Consider the following 17,769-nt stretch of genomic DNA (forward strand, 5'->3'; position numbering starts at 1 on the left):
GCTTCTGTTGCTGGCAGGATTTGGCTAAGTGTCTTGGCACCTGCCTGAATGCAATGAACTAGTATGGGCAGTTCATGTTTCACTAATAAAGTTACCCTTTAAAAATAAATGCACATATGAATGAAAAATAATTTGGATAGCCTTTCATTTTTCCTTCAAATGATTAAATTCCAAATCCTTTCCTTATAACCAAGTGATGACAACTTGACTGGAGCTCAATTTTCAGGCCAAGAAGCTTCCTGGTGGCTAGGTCTCTATTTTAGACTAGTTATTGTAATGGAAGTATTAATTTCTGTACTTTTAAATCATATCCCAGGAGAAGACTCAAGCTGAAACACCAACAAAATTACTGATAGTCTCAAATTTCTTCTAACCTGTTCAAAAGTGACTCATTTCATCTACTCAGCTTGGCTACTTCAACATTTTTTGGTGAATCTCTTCTTGCAGCATGTAAAGTTTGTTTTGTTTTTAAATATTTATTTATTTTCATTGGAAAGGCAGATTTTCAGAGAGAAGGAATGACAAAGATCTCCCATCTGCTGGTTCACTCCCCATGTGGCTTATCTTAATAAGCCCCACTGATATTCACACTACCTTTGACATGGAGTTGATCTTAAATAACTCAGGCATGAGGATGGCTTACACAAAGAGGAAGTCCACTGAGGGCCTCACCTCGGTGTGTTGGGGATACTGGCCAATTACACAGGACAAATAAAAAAACTGAAATTCACATTTATGGGCCTTCTCTTCTTTTGTCTGAACATCTCATTTCCCTCCCCATCACTAATCACTGGATATTAACATGTTTACATAGGTAAAGGTGAAGAAATCAGATGAACTGTGTATGTCATAATTTATTTGGTATTTTTATAGTTGAAACTGTGCCACTTTAGGATCTGAGCTCCTTCAAATAAGGATTTTAGTTCTCCATTTCATATAGTCCATAGCATACAGTGGTTTCCTAAACATATAATTTAAAACATTCACTACATACTTCATCTTTGTATTTCATACTTTAGCTTGTTAACAGTCCCTTTGGGGCAGGAAAAAACATGATTAGCACCATAAACCACACTTTAGTGACCAAAGTTAGTGTAAAAAAGAAACAAACAAAAAAACACTATACAAGTGATTTTGATATTATTTAAGGTTTCAGTTAGGGTGCCAAACTAATGTTAACTTACAGGTGATGGCAGTTTCATTTTAGCAACAATATGTACAATCAACTCAATATTTAAGGTGAACACCATTTAAGTGTCCAGATGAGGTTTAAAAAATTAAATTTAGGAAAAACAAACCTTTTTGTCCCTATTAAATGATGCAAAGTAAACCAGCCTCAAGGAAAAATATAACAAAAAACAAAGAAGTGAAAACAGTAAGGTTAGCTTGTATACACAGCCATCATTAAAGTGTTCACTTTTCCAACACCATAATTCATTAACTTTCCCTGGTAGAGGCTCAATTGCTATGTTAACTAAACAGACAGTTTAAGTTAAAAGATTCCCCCACCAGATATATTTTAACATCTCATTTTGGATTAGGCCAATTATTCAGGTGACTAAACAGCTAATACAGTTACTAAAATGTACATATCTGCCCAATGAGCAACTTTAAAAGCCTGCCCACAGAATAGAATTTAAGCACAGCTGAGGAATATTCCCTCCCTGTGGCATTTGAGATGCATTTTAGCGTATTAACAATAAAGGATCATGAAAAAGTGAACGCAATCTTGCAAATCTGCCCCTGAAGTGACTCACCTCTCCTGAGGCCTGTTTTTCTGGCCCAGTCCCAGCTGCAAGGCCAGAATCTGAGATCCTCACTGTGGTTGGGGTGGAGTTTGTGGCAGTGACCACAGCTGCTGAAGCCACCATACCCTGTCCAACTTGTTCCAGTGTTTTTCCTGCCTCTTTGAGTTCAGTTCCACCCATCTCTGGGGCCAAAGGTGTCTGACCTGTTGCTGTAGGATATGGGGTGAAAGTTACAGGTGTGTCCCCACCTACGGGCTCATCCTGCACCACCAGAGTCCTGCCGTTTTCTTTGGTGTAAGTGGCAAAGCGAATGTTGCGGTTAATCTGGGGAACAAATGTAGATGGTGACTGCTTGGCTCTCTGATCCAGGCCTGGCTCTCCACAGGCACTTCCTCCTTTCCAGGGCCCTCGGTTTACATCACCTCCATCACTCCCATTACTGTCTACTTCACCCCTGTCTCCTTTTAATTTCTTTGATGCAGGGTCACACCCAGAGTCCGAAGCACTTTTTCTCCTCCGGCCATCTTTTCCCTCTATGCTCTCTCTCTTCTTCTTTCCTTTGGAAGATTTTACTGCTTTTAATGTACCCCCCTACAAAACAAAATTCAAGAAAGATTTATTAACAAGAGACCTTTCATATTGTGAAACTCATAAACTGTTAACTTTCTCGGCTCTAGAAGCAGAAAAAGCAGGCACATAGAGCAGTTCCAATGCCAGATCTAAGACATGTCTTTGGTCAGAAAACGTCACCCTTTCTTCAACCCAATTTATAACACACACACACACACGATAACGGTTACTAGAACTTAACTTGCTTGGCAAACAGGTTGAATAAAATGCATTTCTTCCTCAACAGGATATTTTTGAGTGTTTTACCAATTTGCTGAATTTCTTTTATAAAAAAGCTAGAGTTAGGCTGGGAGTGAATCTGCCTTCTGATAATAACTTGTTATGTTTGCAAATTTACCTCCTTGTTTGACAGAAACTTGCATTTCAAGTATTGAAATCTCCTTTATTCAGAAGTCACTAAAACCAACAGTTCTTAGTCTGTGACCAAAGGAAAAGTGAGCTGACAGGCAGATTCATGCTGCTCACATAGACACTATAAACCGTTGACCTCCTGACCTTATTTCAAAGCACTAAATAAAGTAGGAGGGGGAGGCAAGTCACCAAGGAGTCAAGTCAGTTAGGTCTTCTAGTAATCCCAGACTATCTCATGAAACAGCCTATGTCTTATTTAAGGGGTCAGAAACCCTACAAAGATATCACATTACAAGGGGCAATTCTCACTTCTGAACAAACTTCAGAAGAACAAGGGTAGGTGGGCATGAGAAACAGCTAATTTCTTAAGCAATCATCGTGTGGCAAAGACTTATACCCAGAATATTCTGAGACTTGTTCTCACTACAAAGGAGGTATTCATTGTGGCTTTATTTAGGAATGTGTGTTTGGGTGACAATAAGCTAGCTGTGCAAAGTTATTCACCCATTCATACTGACCAACTTAATTAATCCACTATTATAGCCTGAATACTTAATGGATGCTCTGCAAATCTCTTTATTATAATCATTAGTATAGTTGTGATAAAGGCAACTTCTTAAACTTTTTAATTTGTTCTTGCCAGCATGTATGTATGTGTGTATATGTATACACACATATATACACATATATACATGTATGTGTATATACGTATATATGAATACATATACACACATACATAAACACAGTTGTTTTGCTGTCTTCATTTCTACCTGTTCTTTGATTTCACTCTTCAGTTTTAAAATAAAGCTCATGATTTACTTTCAGTTCCCCTATTTCTGCAATATTATTAAAAATTTCTGAATTTTTGTTCTGGAATTGCTTTTGTTTGCTAAACCCTATTTACAGTTGATCTTTTTTAAAGCTTTATCCTTTTTTTTTTTAAAAGATTTATTCATTTTATTACAGCCAGATATACAAAGAGGAGGAGAGACAGAGAGGAAGATCTTCCATCCAATGGTTCACTCCCCAAAAGAGCCGCAATGGGCCGATGCGCGCCGATCCGATGCCGGGAACCAGGAACCTCTTCCGGGTCTCCCACGCGGGTGCAGGGTCCCAATGCATTGGGCCGTCCTCAACTGCTTTCCCAGGCCACAAGCGGGGAGCTGGATGGGAAGTGGAGCTGCCGGTATTAGAACCGGCGCCCATATGGGATTCCGGGGCTTTCAAGGCGAGGACTTTAGCCACTAGGCCACGCCGCTGGGCCCAAAGCTTTATCCTTTTTCAACTTCTATCACCATTCAGTTTTTAATGTGAATTGCAGAAGTACAACCAGTGACATCTGTTTTCTTGGTTGCTTATTCCTATTAACATTTAAATGAGATGAAGTGATCATGGATCTCTATGAAGGGCTCATGAAAACTGAGCAGAAAACTCAGTCCTCAAAGTAGTGCTATGAGATCAGTGAACTTCACATAATTGTCTTCAATATATGAATAATAATCATACTTCTCTAGCCCAGAAAATAGTCACAATAGGAAGAATTCAAAGAGGGAAGAATCAACTTCTGATGCATATTCCACACAGTCACCTGCAGAGTGTGGTTTACAGCAATTTTTTACCAATCCTTAAAATAATAATCAATACATATGTCTTGGTACAGTGAGCTACTCACATGTAAGTAGGCAGCCCAGAACATTGAGACCAGTACTCTCCAGTAATATTTGGCCAGCTGAATAGTATCTAGCATGCAATAAGTGCTTAATGAACAAAAGAAACAAGGAAAGTAATAAAAATGAGGCCCAATACGACATTCAAAGTAACAGGTGTTTTTAGACATGCAAATAGTGAAGAAACTTATCCTATTTGTAGTAATATAATACAGAGTAAAGTGCTATTAACTTTTTTTTTTAGATTTTTTTTAAATTGGAAAGTCAGATATACAGAGAGGAAAAGAGATGGGAAGTGAGGATGCCGGGACTAGAACCGGCACCCATATGGGATCCTGGTGCATACAAGGCGAGGACCCTAGCCTCTGGGATACCGCACCGGGTTCCAAAGTGCTATTAAATTTAATCCTGATTCCTTTTCTATGCTAATCTTGTTTTCCTGTGCTTGTTTTCCCATGATGATCTGGTCAAGGATAACTGGATAAAGAACATGGGGAAGAACTGTACACTTAGTAAGAGTGGCCAAGTCAGCAATATTCATACAGATACCAAGATATGATGAAGAATGTGTGAATAGCTGGCCTACTGCAGGAAATTCACACAATTCCTTGGACTGGTATAGGTAGAGATTTATAAAGGATTTGTTTTTGGCGGGTATCATTCTGAGTGAACTAATAGTAGGTTTGGTTTATAATCATTCAAACATTCCACCGAGTGCCGAGCACTGAGCTAGATCCCTCTTTCATTTGATTCTACTTGAGAATACAAAATTCAGAATTCAGACTCCTTTGGAGCTTGAGCTCACTGCCACCTAATAGGAAAAAAAAATTGTTATAATTGGGTAGGTTATGAATGTTATTACTTTGTTTTGCAGTTTTAATTGTCTACTATTTTCCAAATATGCTTGCCCTGAGAGAATAAAGCCAGGCTCTAAATTAAAAAAAAAAAAAAATGGGGAGAACAGGCATAATTACAATCATCTAACTCAAACTAGGTTTCCGTTTTGAGACTATCTTGCCTTAACCAGATTGTGGCTATAGATGAATGACTCAAAGCTGTCCACAGAAAAACACAAGTAAGGCCTATACATGACATGACAATGCAAAGCTCACGAGTCTGTTCAGAGACTTTCTCTAGTACCTTACCTCACTCTGAGGTGCCGAGGTATCCACCAGCATCACATGGATCAGTCTGGGATCGACTGACTTGATCTCACCACTCTACAGTAGCAGCAGGACAGCAAAAAGATGAAAAAAGGAAGAAAAACATTGAATGCTTTGTTCCCCAAGACATAAATCATATATTTTACCTTCCATATCAGCAAGCACTAAAAGCATCACTGTACTATTAAAGAATAAAAATTTTGGGCAGTGGGGTAGATTTGACAAAAACATCAAATTCATTATGCATATCCTTTGAATTAACATTTGATAGCTAGGAATTTATTCCAATAAGTAATAAATTACTATGATATTGCTTGTACAATAATAATGAAAATACTACTGTGGACCAAATGGAAATATGAGTTTTTTGCTGGGAAAAAAACAAAAAGAAAATACTGAAAATGATTTAATGATGATCAGTAGTAGATTAAACTAGTTATAATACATCCATTCAGTGGAACAGCACACACCTCCTTAAAAGGATGAGGCAGATCTACATTAACATACGCTATATAAAATAAAGTGGAAAATAGAAATTATAGTGTTGTATATGATCACATTTGTTACTAATGTGTGATTTACATAATTATGTATTATATAAATATACAATACAGGGGCAGTCATTTGGCACAGTGGGTTGATGCCTGTGACCTATATTGGAGTGCAGGTTTAAGGCCCATCTGTTATTTCCAATCCAGCTTCCCGCAAAGACACCTGGAAACAGCTGACCTACAATTTCTTAAACAATTCTCTAGCTATCTCTCTGTGCTACATTCTTTGCCCATCTCCTTTTTCTTCTTTTCTCTATGAGAAGTAGAGACAGAAAAAGAGAGGTCCCCTGGCTCACACCCCAAACACTGAAAAACCAGGAGCCGGGAGAAAGAAGAGTTGAAGCTTGGAGTCAGGAAACCAACCCAAGTCTCCTACATGGGTGACAGGAATCCAGCTACTTGAGCAATCACTGCTGTTTCTCTTGGTCCAAATTAGCAGCAAAATGGAATCAGGAGCCAAATCCAGGTCCCATAATGTGGGACACAGGTGTCCTTCTCAGCATCTTAAGTATTGGCCAAAGGCCTGGGAACCCTCTATTTATTTTTGGAAACAACTGATTTATTTAAACATTTAGGATACAGTGGTATAAATACATTACAAAAGGGCTAGCATGGTGGTTAAACACGTTAATCCTCCAACTACAAGAGCCAGCATCCCATATGGGCACAGTTCGTGCCTCAACTACTCCACTTCCTATCAAGCTTCCTGCTTAGGACCTGGGAAAGCAGTGGAGGATGGCCAAAATTTGTAGGTCCCTGCCTCCATGTGGGAGGCCAAGAAAAAGCTCCTGGATCCCGGGTTTCAGTCAGCGAAGTTCCGGCCATAGCAGCCACTTGGGAAGTGAACCAGATGATGGAAGATCTCTCTCTGTGTCTCCTTTTCTCTGTAACATCCCCTTTCAAATAAAAATAAACTAAAAAAACCATAAAATATATTACAGAAGCAAATGATGACTAGTACTTTTAACTAATTTAACTACTATACCTTTATGAATATGATAAAATGCTAACACAAACTTATATTTCCATACTGTTTCACAAATTTCAAACAATTACTGAATACATTATCTTAGTCCACAAAGAAGTACCATGAGGTTAGTGCGAATTTTACACAATTAGCTCCAATTTACAGATGAAACAGTGGGGTTAAGTTGAACAGCCTTTCTCAGAACCATATAATCATAAAGTGATACAGCCAGGGAAGGAACTGAAGTCTTCTTGCAGGTAAAGAAATGCTTGGTCCCTAATCCACCCTCTCCAGTGCAACCTGTGGACCTCAGATGCAATGACAGAGCCTCACCTTAGTTATAGACACATCCATAAGACGGGTGATAGAGTCTTGATGGCCTACAACACCATACAGCCATCCCTCTTCCCCCTCTGGTTGGTATACTTTCACTCTGTAACCTTGAACACTATAGGGACCTAAACAAAAGATTAGTCAGTTTTAAATATTTTTGGCTAAATTACACTTCATAAGTGTTTCTAAAAGCAGAAGGAAAACTATATGATATAAACATTTCCCCCTTCAGATCTCTTGAAAGAGCTAAATAAATAGTCAACTAACTTTTTTGAGTGATCTCTGTAAGTTCTTCATTTATTTGAAGATTCCTTAGAATCCCAGAAGCCCCTGAATCCACCATTCCTTACTCTTCTAATTTTGGAGGTTAACAGAAAAAGAGAAAGGTAACTAATAAGTACAGACAGGAAATCTGGTGCAGTAACCTAGGGCTAAAGTCCTCACCTTGCAAACACCAGGATCCCATATGGGCGCTGGTTCTAATCCCGGAGGCCCTTCCTATCCAGCTCCCTGCTTGAGTTCTGGAAAAGCAGTCGAGGACAGCCCAAAGCCTTGAGACCCTGAACTCTTCTCCACCCTCAAGTGGGAGACCTGGAAAAAGCTCCTGGCTTCCGAATGGCTCAGCTCTGGTCATTGCAGCCACTTGGGAGGTGAATCAGTGGATGGAAGATCTTCCTCTCTGTCTCTCCTCTTTATATATCTGACTTTCCAATAATAAAAATAACAATCTTAACAACAACAACAAAAAACTATAGACAGCATGGCTATGTGACATGTTGAAAAAAGTGGAAGACTACTAAGCTGAATGTACTATTATGCTAAATGACTACAGGAATGCTATATGACAATTAAATTCTGCTGAGTTTTTAAAAAAGATTTTAATATTTTTTTAAAATTTTATTTGGAAGCCAGATATACAGAGAAGGAGAGACAGAGAGGAAGATCATTCGTCTATTGATTCATTCCCCAAGTGGCTGCAACAGCTGGTGCTGCACCAATCCGAAGCCAGGGTCCAGGAGCCTCTTCTGGGTCTCCCAAGCGGGTGCAAGGTCCCAAAGCTTTGGATCGTCCTCCACTGTTTTCCCAGGCCACAGAAGGGAGTTGGGTGGGAAGCAGAGCTGCCAGAATTAGAACCAGCACGTGCAAAGTGAGAACTTTAGCCACTAGACTACCATGCTGGGCTTTTAATAACAGTGGGTAAAGAGTTCGGTTTACGAGCTTTATGGCCTCTGTACTAATAATAGCCACAACAAATACAGCACCTGTCTTCCTAGGAACAGAGTTTCATAGATACTACTTTACCAGCAGGTAATCTTATCCTGCAATTTCAGCTGCCCTACAAAGGAAGGTAGTTTTTCTATCCCACATATCTTTAAACATTTTAGATTACAAGATAAATCATTACTAGTTCAGTTTATTCTTTCTCAGGGCTATAATTAAGCTTCCTTAATTTTTCTATACATGCTCACGTACATTCTCCTACTTCTCCTCTCCACTCAATTTTCATTTCTGTTACCAATTTTTCCTCATTCTTTCTTCGTCTATATCTTTTCTAAACTATTAAACATCATTTTATTCTGATACCCCACTTCAGTAGGTCACTTTTCTTACTCTTACCTATTTGTGCTTATTTTGACAAAAAAACTAAGACCAGTTATCTCCAATTGGCTAGATTTCTAGAATAGTACAATAAAAATGAAAAACTCCAGAGAACAAATATCATGCTTTCTCTTACATGTGGTTGTTACTATATAGTTAGAAATAGTGCTTCACTGAATTACACCATGTAAATTACGATACACTCTTACTTCACACACACAAAAAGAAATGGAGGGGAATAGTGAGGACTGGACCATCCTCTATTGCTGTCCCAGGCCACAAGTGGGTAGCTGGATGGGAAGTACAGCAACAGGACACAAACCAGCAGTCATATGGGATTCCAGAGGTTGCAAGGCAGGGAGTCAACCACTAAACTGTCGTGCCAGGCTTCCAATACTTTATTATTAACTTGGGTGTTGGCTGTAACTGTGAATAGATGACAAAATAACTCATTATTTACGTACATTTCTTTGTGTGCATACTATATTTCTACAAAATGTTTTATTTAAAAAAAAAAAAAAACATATTATAAACTCAGGGGCTGGCCAGGTGGCTAAAAAGGCTAATCTCCCACTTGCAATGGCAGCATCCATACAGGCACCTTTCATGTCCCAACTGCTCTACTTCCAATCCAGCTCCCTTCTTATGACCTGAAAAAGCAGTGCAGGATGGCCCAAGTTCCTGGGAGACCCTGAAGAAGATTCTGGCTACTGCTTCAGACTGGCTCAACCTTGGCTGTTGAGGCCATACAAGGAGTAAACTGGTGGATGCAGGATTTCTGAAGCCTGCCTTTCAAATAAAAATAAATCTTAAAAGAAAGGAAAAAAAGAAACAACATAAACTCACAACAAAACTGTATGAAATCAGAATGGAAAGGAAAAAGATGCACTGGTCTGAGTGAAATTCTATTTTTAAGTCTATTTTAGAAATCTAGCCAATTGGAGATAACTCCTCCCTCCTTCAACACAAAGAAGTACAAATGCTGAAAGTTGTACGATGCCCCATTCTATCACTCAGCATTGGCCATACACGTTAGTCAGTGTTTGAGGATAGAAGATTACCTGTTCTTACCTCGGCTGAATATCTCTTGTAGCTTTTGGTCACTAATCAAAGCATTAACTGCTTCTCTCAGTGCAGCATGTTCGAAAAGAATCTGCTGTTCGCTCTCTGTTCCCATCTGGTAAAGATGAAAAAACCCAAACTGAATATTAAAGTAAATAGTAGATGAGAAAACCATACCCTAAGGAGCTTTTTATCAACATTTTTAAGAATGTCTGTAGGACTCCATTCTCATAAGAAACACTGCAAAAATGAAGGGTGACAAGATCATTAGGCTTAGAGCCTTTCTACATGGAGTAGCATATTAAAGATATTGAGAAATCATATACAAAATAAACATTTAGGACAGTGTTTCTCACACTGATTTAATCATGAGAATGTGGGCAAACAAGCTAGGAAATCATCACCAAAACACTGGGCTTTGAGAATCTATTTTTTTAAACTTCAGATAGCAACTCTTACAAGAGAAAGATATAGTATCTTTAATTCAGAAATTGCAACAGAGATACTAGTTTAAACTACTAACTTATCCCTTTCTTTCTCTCAACTAGCTTTGCCCTTTTTGTAATCATTTAATACTTCATGCTGGTTGGAACTAGCTCAAAACATCCAGGCACTTGTCATCTAATGTAAATGGAGGCCCCTCAGACTCAAGTTACACGAGTCATCTCATGAAAGCAACCTCTTTGAAGTCTCTTAGCAGTGTGGTCTTAAGTCTTGAGTGGTTTCAGAGTGTGGCACAGGTGTATAGAACAAGAAAGAAGTTTCAGTCACATTTGAACTTATCAAGAGAAATAAAAATTTAAAAGGATCAGGAGAATTTACTGGAGGAACTAAAGAAGTGCTGAATGAAAACAGGAATTACGAATATCAAAAATAAGCAAAGAGGTAAATATGCTCACAGCTAAAGCAAGTGTTAAGTACCTGGAACAGACGCAAGCCACTAGCATCCGACAAGAATCGAAGCTCTCGATCCAGAAGGTATTCAACTGGAACCACAGACCCCACACCTAGCTTATCTACTAGGGGAGTGAAAGTCTGTGAGGTTTAATGACAAGAAATTGATTAGTACTCAGAAATGAAAATGTATAACAATCAAACTAAATTTCTCTACTTTAGAGAAAGCAACCACTAATAATATTATTAGATCTTTCATCCCAATAACTAGAAATAAGCTAAAGCCTATGTTCTTGGAAACATTTCCAAGCACCTGCCCTTCATACAAGCAAACTCAATATCCTCTTCCGGTTAAAAACCAATGGTAAATAACTCCAAATTCTTCCTATCCATTTGACTGATCTTGCCAGGCTTTATGAGGTTCAAGCTTCAGTAAAGTTTCAGAATAGGGCCCGGCACAGTGGCCTAGTGGCTGAAGTCCTCGCCTTGAACGCCCCGGGATCCCATACGGGCGCCAGTTCTAATACCGGCACCTCCACTTCCCATCCAGCTCCCTGCTTGTGCCCTGGGAGAACAGTCGAGGACGGCCCAATGCTTTGGGACCCTGCACCCAAGTGGGATTTATTATTATTGGAAAGCCGGATATACACAGAGGAGGAGAGACAGGAAGATCTTCTGTCCGATGATTCACTCCCCAAGTGACCACAACGGCCGGTGTGTGCCGATCCGAAGCCGCGAACCTGGAACCTCTTCCAGGTCTCCCACTTGGGTGCAGGGTCCCAAAGCATTGGGCCGTCCTCGACTGTTCTCCCAGGGCACAAGCAGGGAGCTGGATGGGAAGTGGAGGTGCCGGTATTAGAACCGGCGCCCGTAAGGGATCCTGGTGCATGCAAGGCGAGGACTTCAGCCACTAGGCCACGGCGCTGGGCCCCTGAAAAAACATTTTTAAGATTAATTTATGGGCCCGGCGTTGTGGCTACTGGGGAGTGAACCAGCAGATAGAAGATCTTTCTCTCTGTCTTGCATTCTCTCTAAATCCATCTTTCCAATAAATAAATCTTCCTGTGGGTGCCAGGATCTCACATGGAAATTGGTTCAAGTCCTAGCTGCTCCACTTTTGATCTAGCTTCTTGCTAATGGCCTGGGAAAGCAGAGGAGAATGGCTCAATTCCTTGCATCCCTGCACCCATGACAGAGAGACCTGAAAGAAGCTCCTGGCTCCAGGCTTTGGGTTGGCTGAGCTTTGGCCTGTACGGCTACTTGGGGTATGAACTAACAGTTGAAAGATCCTTCTCTCTTTCTGTAACTCTGTCTTTAAATCTTAAAAAAACAAAACAAAAGAAAAACCACATTGGTATGAATACTAATAATAAAAAAAATTTTTGAGAGATGAAAGTAACAAACATTATCTAATACAAAAAAGTTTTAGAGAATATATAAAAAAAGATAGTTTACTAAATTTTTCTTTGATAACATCAGAATAAACGAATCATGACTAAAGCTTGCACAAGTAGCTTTTGAAAATTCCAGAACTCAGCTACCGGGTAAACATCAAAGTTATCTGAGTAAAGCTCAAAAATATTCCTAGCTAATAAAAGCTACTTACCAGGGCTGGCCACTGTGCAACTGACATGCGAGTGTCCTGGAGAAGGACTGGGTCTTTGCGAGGTGCCCATACGAGTGACCCTTCTAGTAGAAGGGCAATAACTTCTTCAGCATGAACTTTAACCCAGGAGTGCTGCTTCCAGTTGCAGCCATCAAATTCTACAAAGATCTGAAATAGAGATAAATAGTTTGACATTACATTTGAAAAATACCACACTCTAACATATAAACATAAATCCCTGTTTTGATAATGGATTAAGAAAAATTCTGCTGACTCACGCTCTAAAAGATGTCAGTATAGGGCCTGCTGCAGTAGCCTAGTGGCTAACTCCTTGTCTTGAATGATCCAGGATCCCATATGGGCACCATTTCATATCCCAGCTGCGCCACTTCCCTTATAGCTCCCTAACTATGGCCTAGAAAAGCAGTGGAGGAAAGCTCAAGGTCTTGGGACCCTATACCCATGTGGAAGACCAGGTAGAGGCTCCAGGTTCCTGACTTCAGATCAGCTTAGCTCAAGCGATTATGGACACTTGGAGAGTCAATCAGCAGATGGAAGATCTTTCCTTTGTCTCTCCTTCTGTTTGTAAAATCTGCCTTCCCATAGAAATAAATTTTTTTTTAATGCGTTTATTTGGGCCCAGCACGATACAGTAGTGGTTAAACTCCTCGTCTTGCAGGTACCAGGATCCCATATGGGTGCTGGTTCTAATCCTGGAGGCCCCACTTCCCATCCAGCTCCCTGCTTGTGGCCTGGGAAAGCAGTCGAGGACGGCCCAAAACCTTTGGACCTTGTACTCACATGGGAGACCAGCAAGAGCTCCTGGCTCCTCGTTTCGGATTGGCTCAGCTCCAGCCATGCAGTCACTTGGGGAGTGAACCATTGGATGGAAGATCTTCCTCTCTGCCTCTCCTCCTCTATGTATATCTGACTTTCCAATAAAAGAAATAATGAATCTTAAAAAAAAAATCAGAGTCAAGTAAGCTACAACAGAAAATCACAATGGAAGTTAAAAAAATATGGATATTTAAGCAGGCAGAAAATGTCTACACTGAGTGACATATTTGATTGCAAACTCCCCAAGATCGACAGGAAAGTAGAGATTAGGTCAATTTCATAGTTATCAATGTTCAAAAACGAAACATACAGAATTACTCAGGAAGCAAAGCTTTTGTTAATACTTGACTCTCAAAAGAAATTTGATGTGAATCTTCTGTTAGGAACACTGAATAACCCAGGTAAATATTAAAATGACCATAGTAACTATGATAATGGGCTACTATGGGGTTAACAAGAGAATAAGTAAGTATTAGGGGTATTAAACATTTTGAGTATTGGATGTCTAGCACATACATGAGGGGACAACAAAAAGATTATAGAGGGGTGGGTACTATGGCACAGTCACTTGTGAGCCCCATACTGAAGTGTCTGGTTTAACTCCTGGTTCCACCACTTTTTTTTTTTTAACAGGTTAATCCACCTCTTTTATTTTTTTAAAGATTTATTTATTTTTATTGCAAAGTCAGATATATAGAGAGAGGAAAGTCAGAGAGGTAGAGCTTCTTTCTGATGATTTACTCCCCAAGTGACAGCGACGGCCGGAGATGAGCCCATCCAAAGTCAGGAGCCAGGAGCTCTTCCGGGTCTTGCACGCAGGTGCAGGGTCTCAAGCCTTGGGCTGTCCTCCACAAGTGAGAGCTGGATGGGAAGCAGGATTGCTGAGATTAGAACCGGCGCCCATGTGAGATCCCAGTGCTTTCAAGGTAAGGACTTGTTGCCGCTAGGCCACCGTGCCGGGCATGGCTCCTCCACTTCTAATCCAGTTTCCTGCTAATCCTGGAAGTTAGCAGATGACGGCTCAGGAACGTGGACCACTGCCACCCATGTGGGAGATTAGGTTCTTGGTTTTGGTTTGACCCAACCCTGGCTGTGATAAACACTTGAGAACTAAATTAGAGGACAGAAATTCTCTCTGAGTGCGTGTATATTGCTGTGACTTTCAAACACATCCAAATAAATAACATTTTAAAGAAAGTTATGAAATATTAAAAATAAAAAATAGAGCGCAGGACGATGGCCTAGCAGCTAAATTAATCGCCTTGAATGAGCTGGCATCCCATCTGGGCGCCAGTTCTAATCCTGGTGGCCCCACTTCCCATCCAGCTCCCTGTTTGTTGCCTGGGAAAGCAGTGCAGGATGGCCCAAAGCCTTGGGACCATACACCTGCGTGGCAGACCTGGAAGAAACTCCAGGCTCCTGGCTTCAGATTGGCTCAGCTCTTGCCAATGTGGCCTTTTGGGGAGTGAACCATCAAATGGAAGATCTTCCTCTCTGTCTTTCCTCCTCTCTGTATATCTGCCTTTCCAATAATACATAAATAAATCTTTAAAAATAACTAACTAACTAAATAAACATAGGGGCTGGCATTGTGGGAGAGTTAAGCTGCCACCTGCCATGCCACCATCCCATAAAAGGTGTCAGTGTGTGTTTTGGCTGCTTTACTTCTGATCCAGCTTCCTGCTAATCCATCTGGGGAAAGCAGCAAAAATGAGTTGGGTCCCTGTACCCATATGAGAGACCCAGATGAAACTTTTGGCTTTGACCTGACCCAGCTCTGGCTGTTGCAGTCATGTGTGTACATATTTGAACACACATACAAACACACACACATACACACACACGTTCTAAATAAATAATCGATGATTCCTGTGTGCCCTCAAGTAATTTACAAGCAACCAGAAATACAGATGTATTCACACTTACATTCAGTTACAGAATAAGGCACCAAAAAAAAGTAGTAGCATCTTAATGCATGAAGCCAGGGCTTTTGATGTGGGAGGGCTGGATTAGTTTCAATTCCATGTGAATGGCAAAACTTGGAAAACTCCTCCCTCAAGTCTTCGTCTCCTTTCTTGTGATAAGACATATCTGTCATTTTTTAGTTCACAGATTGGCTGTGAAAATTAAATAAGGCACATTCGACCAGTGTTGTAGTATAACTGGTTAAACTGCCACCTGCAACACCAGTATTCTCTGTGGATGATGATTAGAGACCCGTTCAGTCCAGCTCCCTGCTAACTAACATGCCTGAGGAAGCACCAGAGATATCTCACAGATTTGGGTACCTGCACTAACACAGGAGCCCTGGAGAAAGCTTCTGGTTCCTGGATTCAGCCCAGGGCAGGCCTTGCTGTTGTGTTCCTATGGGGAGCAAACCAGTGGATAGAAAGTTTCTCTATCTCCCCCCTCCCCTTTTCTTTATAACTCCGCCTTTCTAGTAAATAAAATATTTTTTTCTCTTAATATTCAAATGTACTTGAGGGTGGACATTCTCCCTAGCCACTTAGGCTGTCACCTGGGAAACTTACATCCCATATCAGAATGCCTGGGTTTGAGTTCTAACTCCAATCCTCATTCCATCTTTCTGGTTCATGTATACCCTGGGAGGCAGCAGGTGAAGGTTCAAAAGGCTCTACTAGGGCCCAGCGGCGTGGCCTAGCGGCTAAAGTCCTCGCCTGTTATGCGCTGGGATCCCATATGGGTGCCGGTTCTAATCCCGGCAGCTCCACTTCCCATCCAGCTCCCTGCTTGTGCCCTGGGAAAGCAGTCGAGGACAGCCCAATGCTTTGGGACCCTGCACCCAAGTGAGAGACCTGGAAGAGGTTCCAGGTTCGCGGCTTCGGATCGGCAGGCACCGGCCGTTGCGGCTCACTTGGGGAGTGAATCATCGGACGGAAGATCTTCCTCTTTGTCTCTCCTCCTCTCTGTATATCTGACTTTGTAATAAAATAATCTTTAAAAAAAAAGAAAGGCTCTGCTACCCACGTAAGACCAGTACTAACTGTTAAGGGCACTTGGAAAGTAAAACAGCAGATGGGCGCTCTCTCTCCCAAACAAGTATCTACTTAAGGAGTTCACGGCATTAAAAAATACCTGGGTGCTTTCTAAAGCACTGTGTGTGGATGGAAACAGAAAAACATAGATTATATTTAGAAACAGAAGATATCATTTCAGAGCCAAAAGCCCAGGCAAGTTCCAGAAAGATCAGGAACGAATATAGCACACTGAGGGGAAGCAGTAAGAAATGAGACTAAAAAGACTAAGAATTGGGCATGGCACAAGAGCCTAGTGGCTAAATCCTCATCTTGCAACCGTCAGGACCCATATGGGTGCTAGTTTGAGTTCCAGCTGCTCCACTTCCCTGCCAGATCCTTGACTTCCAACTCTTGGAAGGCAGTAGAGGATGGTCCAAATCCCTGGGACCATGCACCCATGTGGGAGCCTTAGAAAAGCCTCCTGGTTTCAGATCGGTTCAGTCCTAGCCACTGCAGTCACTTGGAGAGTGAAACAGTGGACTGAACATCTCTCTCTCTTTTTCTGTAAATCTGACTTTCCAATAAAAACAAAACAAATAAATTATATAAAAAAAGACTAGGGATTGATGTGGATGGTCTTAAATACTTGGAAAGAGAATTTTGGGAAGTAGGGGGTCTCCCTACAGCCTAGAGTAAGAGCAGCAAGGAGGCAGTGACTGTTAACAGCCCTATTAACAGGTCTGACAATTGGCTGAACACAGAGGTCAAAGAGAACTCAAACACTACCTGGGTTTCTATCAGAAACTAAGAAGTAGTACCATTACAAAGGTAAACTGTTGGGGCCAGAGCCATGGCATAGCACCCCGAAAATTGCTTTGCAATGCCAGCATTCCATATGAGTGCCAGTTTGAGCCCAGGTGGCTCTACTTCCAACCCAACACTGCTAAGGGTCCGGGAAAACAGCAGAGGGAGGCCCAAGGGCCCCTGCACACCCATGTGAGAGAAGCAGAAAAGCTTAGCTCCAGGCTTCAGACTGATTCAGCTCCGGCTTTTGTGGTCTTTTGGGGAGTGAACCAGCAGATGAAACATCTGTGTCTCTCCTGCTCTCCAGAATTCTGCCTTTCAGACAAAATAAATAAATAAATAAATAAATAAGGGTCTGGCGGCATAGCCTAATGGCTAAAGTCCTCGCCTTGAACGCGCTGGGATCCCATATGGATGATATTGGTGCCGGTTCTAATCCTGGCAGCTGCAATTCTCATCCAGCTCCCTGATTGTAGCCTGGGAAGGCAGTCAAGGATGGCCCAAAGCCTTGGGATCCTGCAACCGTGTGGGAGACCTGGAGGAGGTTCCTGGCTCCTGGCTTCGGGTCGGCACAGCACC

General features: G+C 41.2%; 1 protein-coding gene across 1 annotated transcript in view; it reads right to left on the reverse strand.

Moving 5' to 3' along the window:
- Positions 1-17,769, reverse strand: part of KDM3B (lysine demethylase 3B) — a 61,210-nt gene that overhangs the window by 28,907 nt on the left and 14,534 nt on the right. The window contains exons 2-7 of the mRNA XM_004586450.3: positions 12,572-12,739; positions 10,993-11,106; positions 10,081-10,186; positions 7,411-7,535; positions 5,542-5,616; positions 1,758-2,339 (exon numbers count right to left, since the gene is read on the reverse strand). Of these exons, the coding sequence (XP_004586507.2) occupies positions 1,758-2,339; positions 5,542-5,616; positions 7,411-7,535; positions 10,081-10,186; positions 10,993-11,106; positions 12,572-12,739 (1,170 nt within the window). The remainder of the gene's footprint in view (positions 1-1,757; positions 2,340-5,541; positions 5,617-7,410; positions 7,536-10,080; positions 10,187-10,992; positions 11,107-12,571; positions 12,740-17,769) is intronic.

Source organism: Ochotona princeps, chromosome 19 (assembly GCF_030435755.1).
Source record: "Ochotona princeps isolate mOchPri1 chromosome 19, mOchPri1.hap1, whole genome shotgun sequence".
In the NCBI taxonomy this organism is placed as follows: domain Eukaryota; kingdom Metazoa; phylum Chordata; class Mammalia; order Lagomorpha; family Ochotonidae; genus Ochotona; species Ochotona princeps.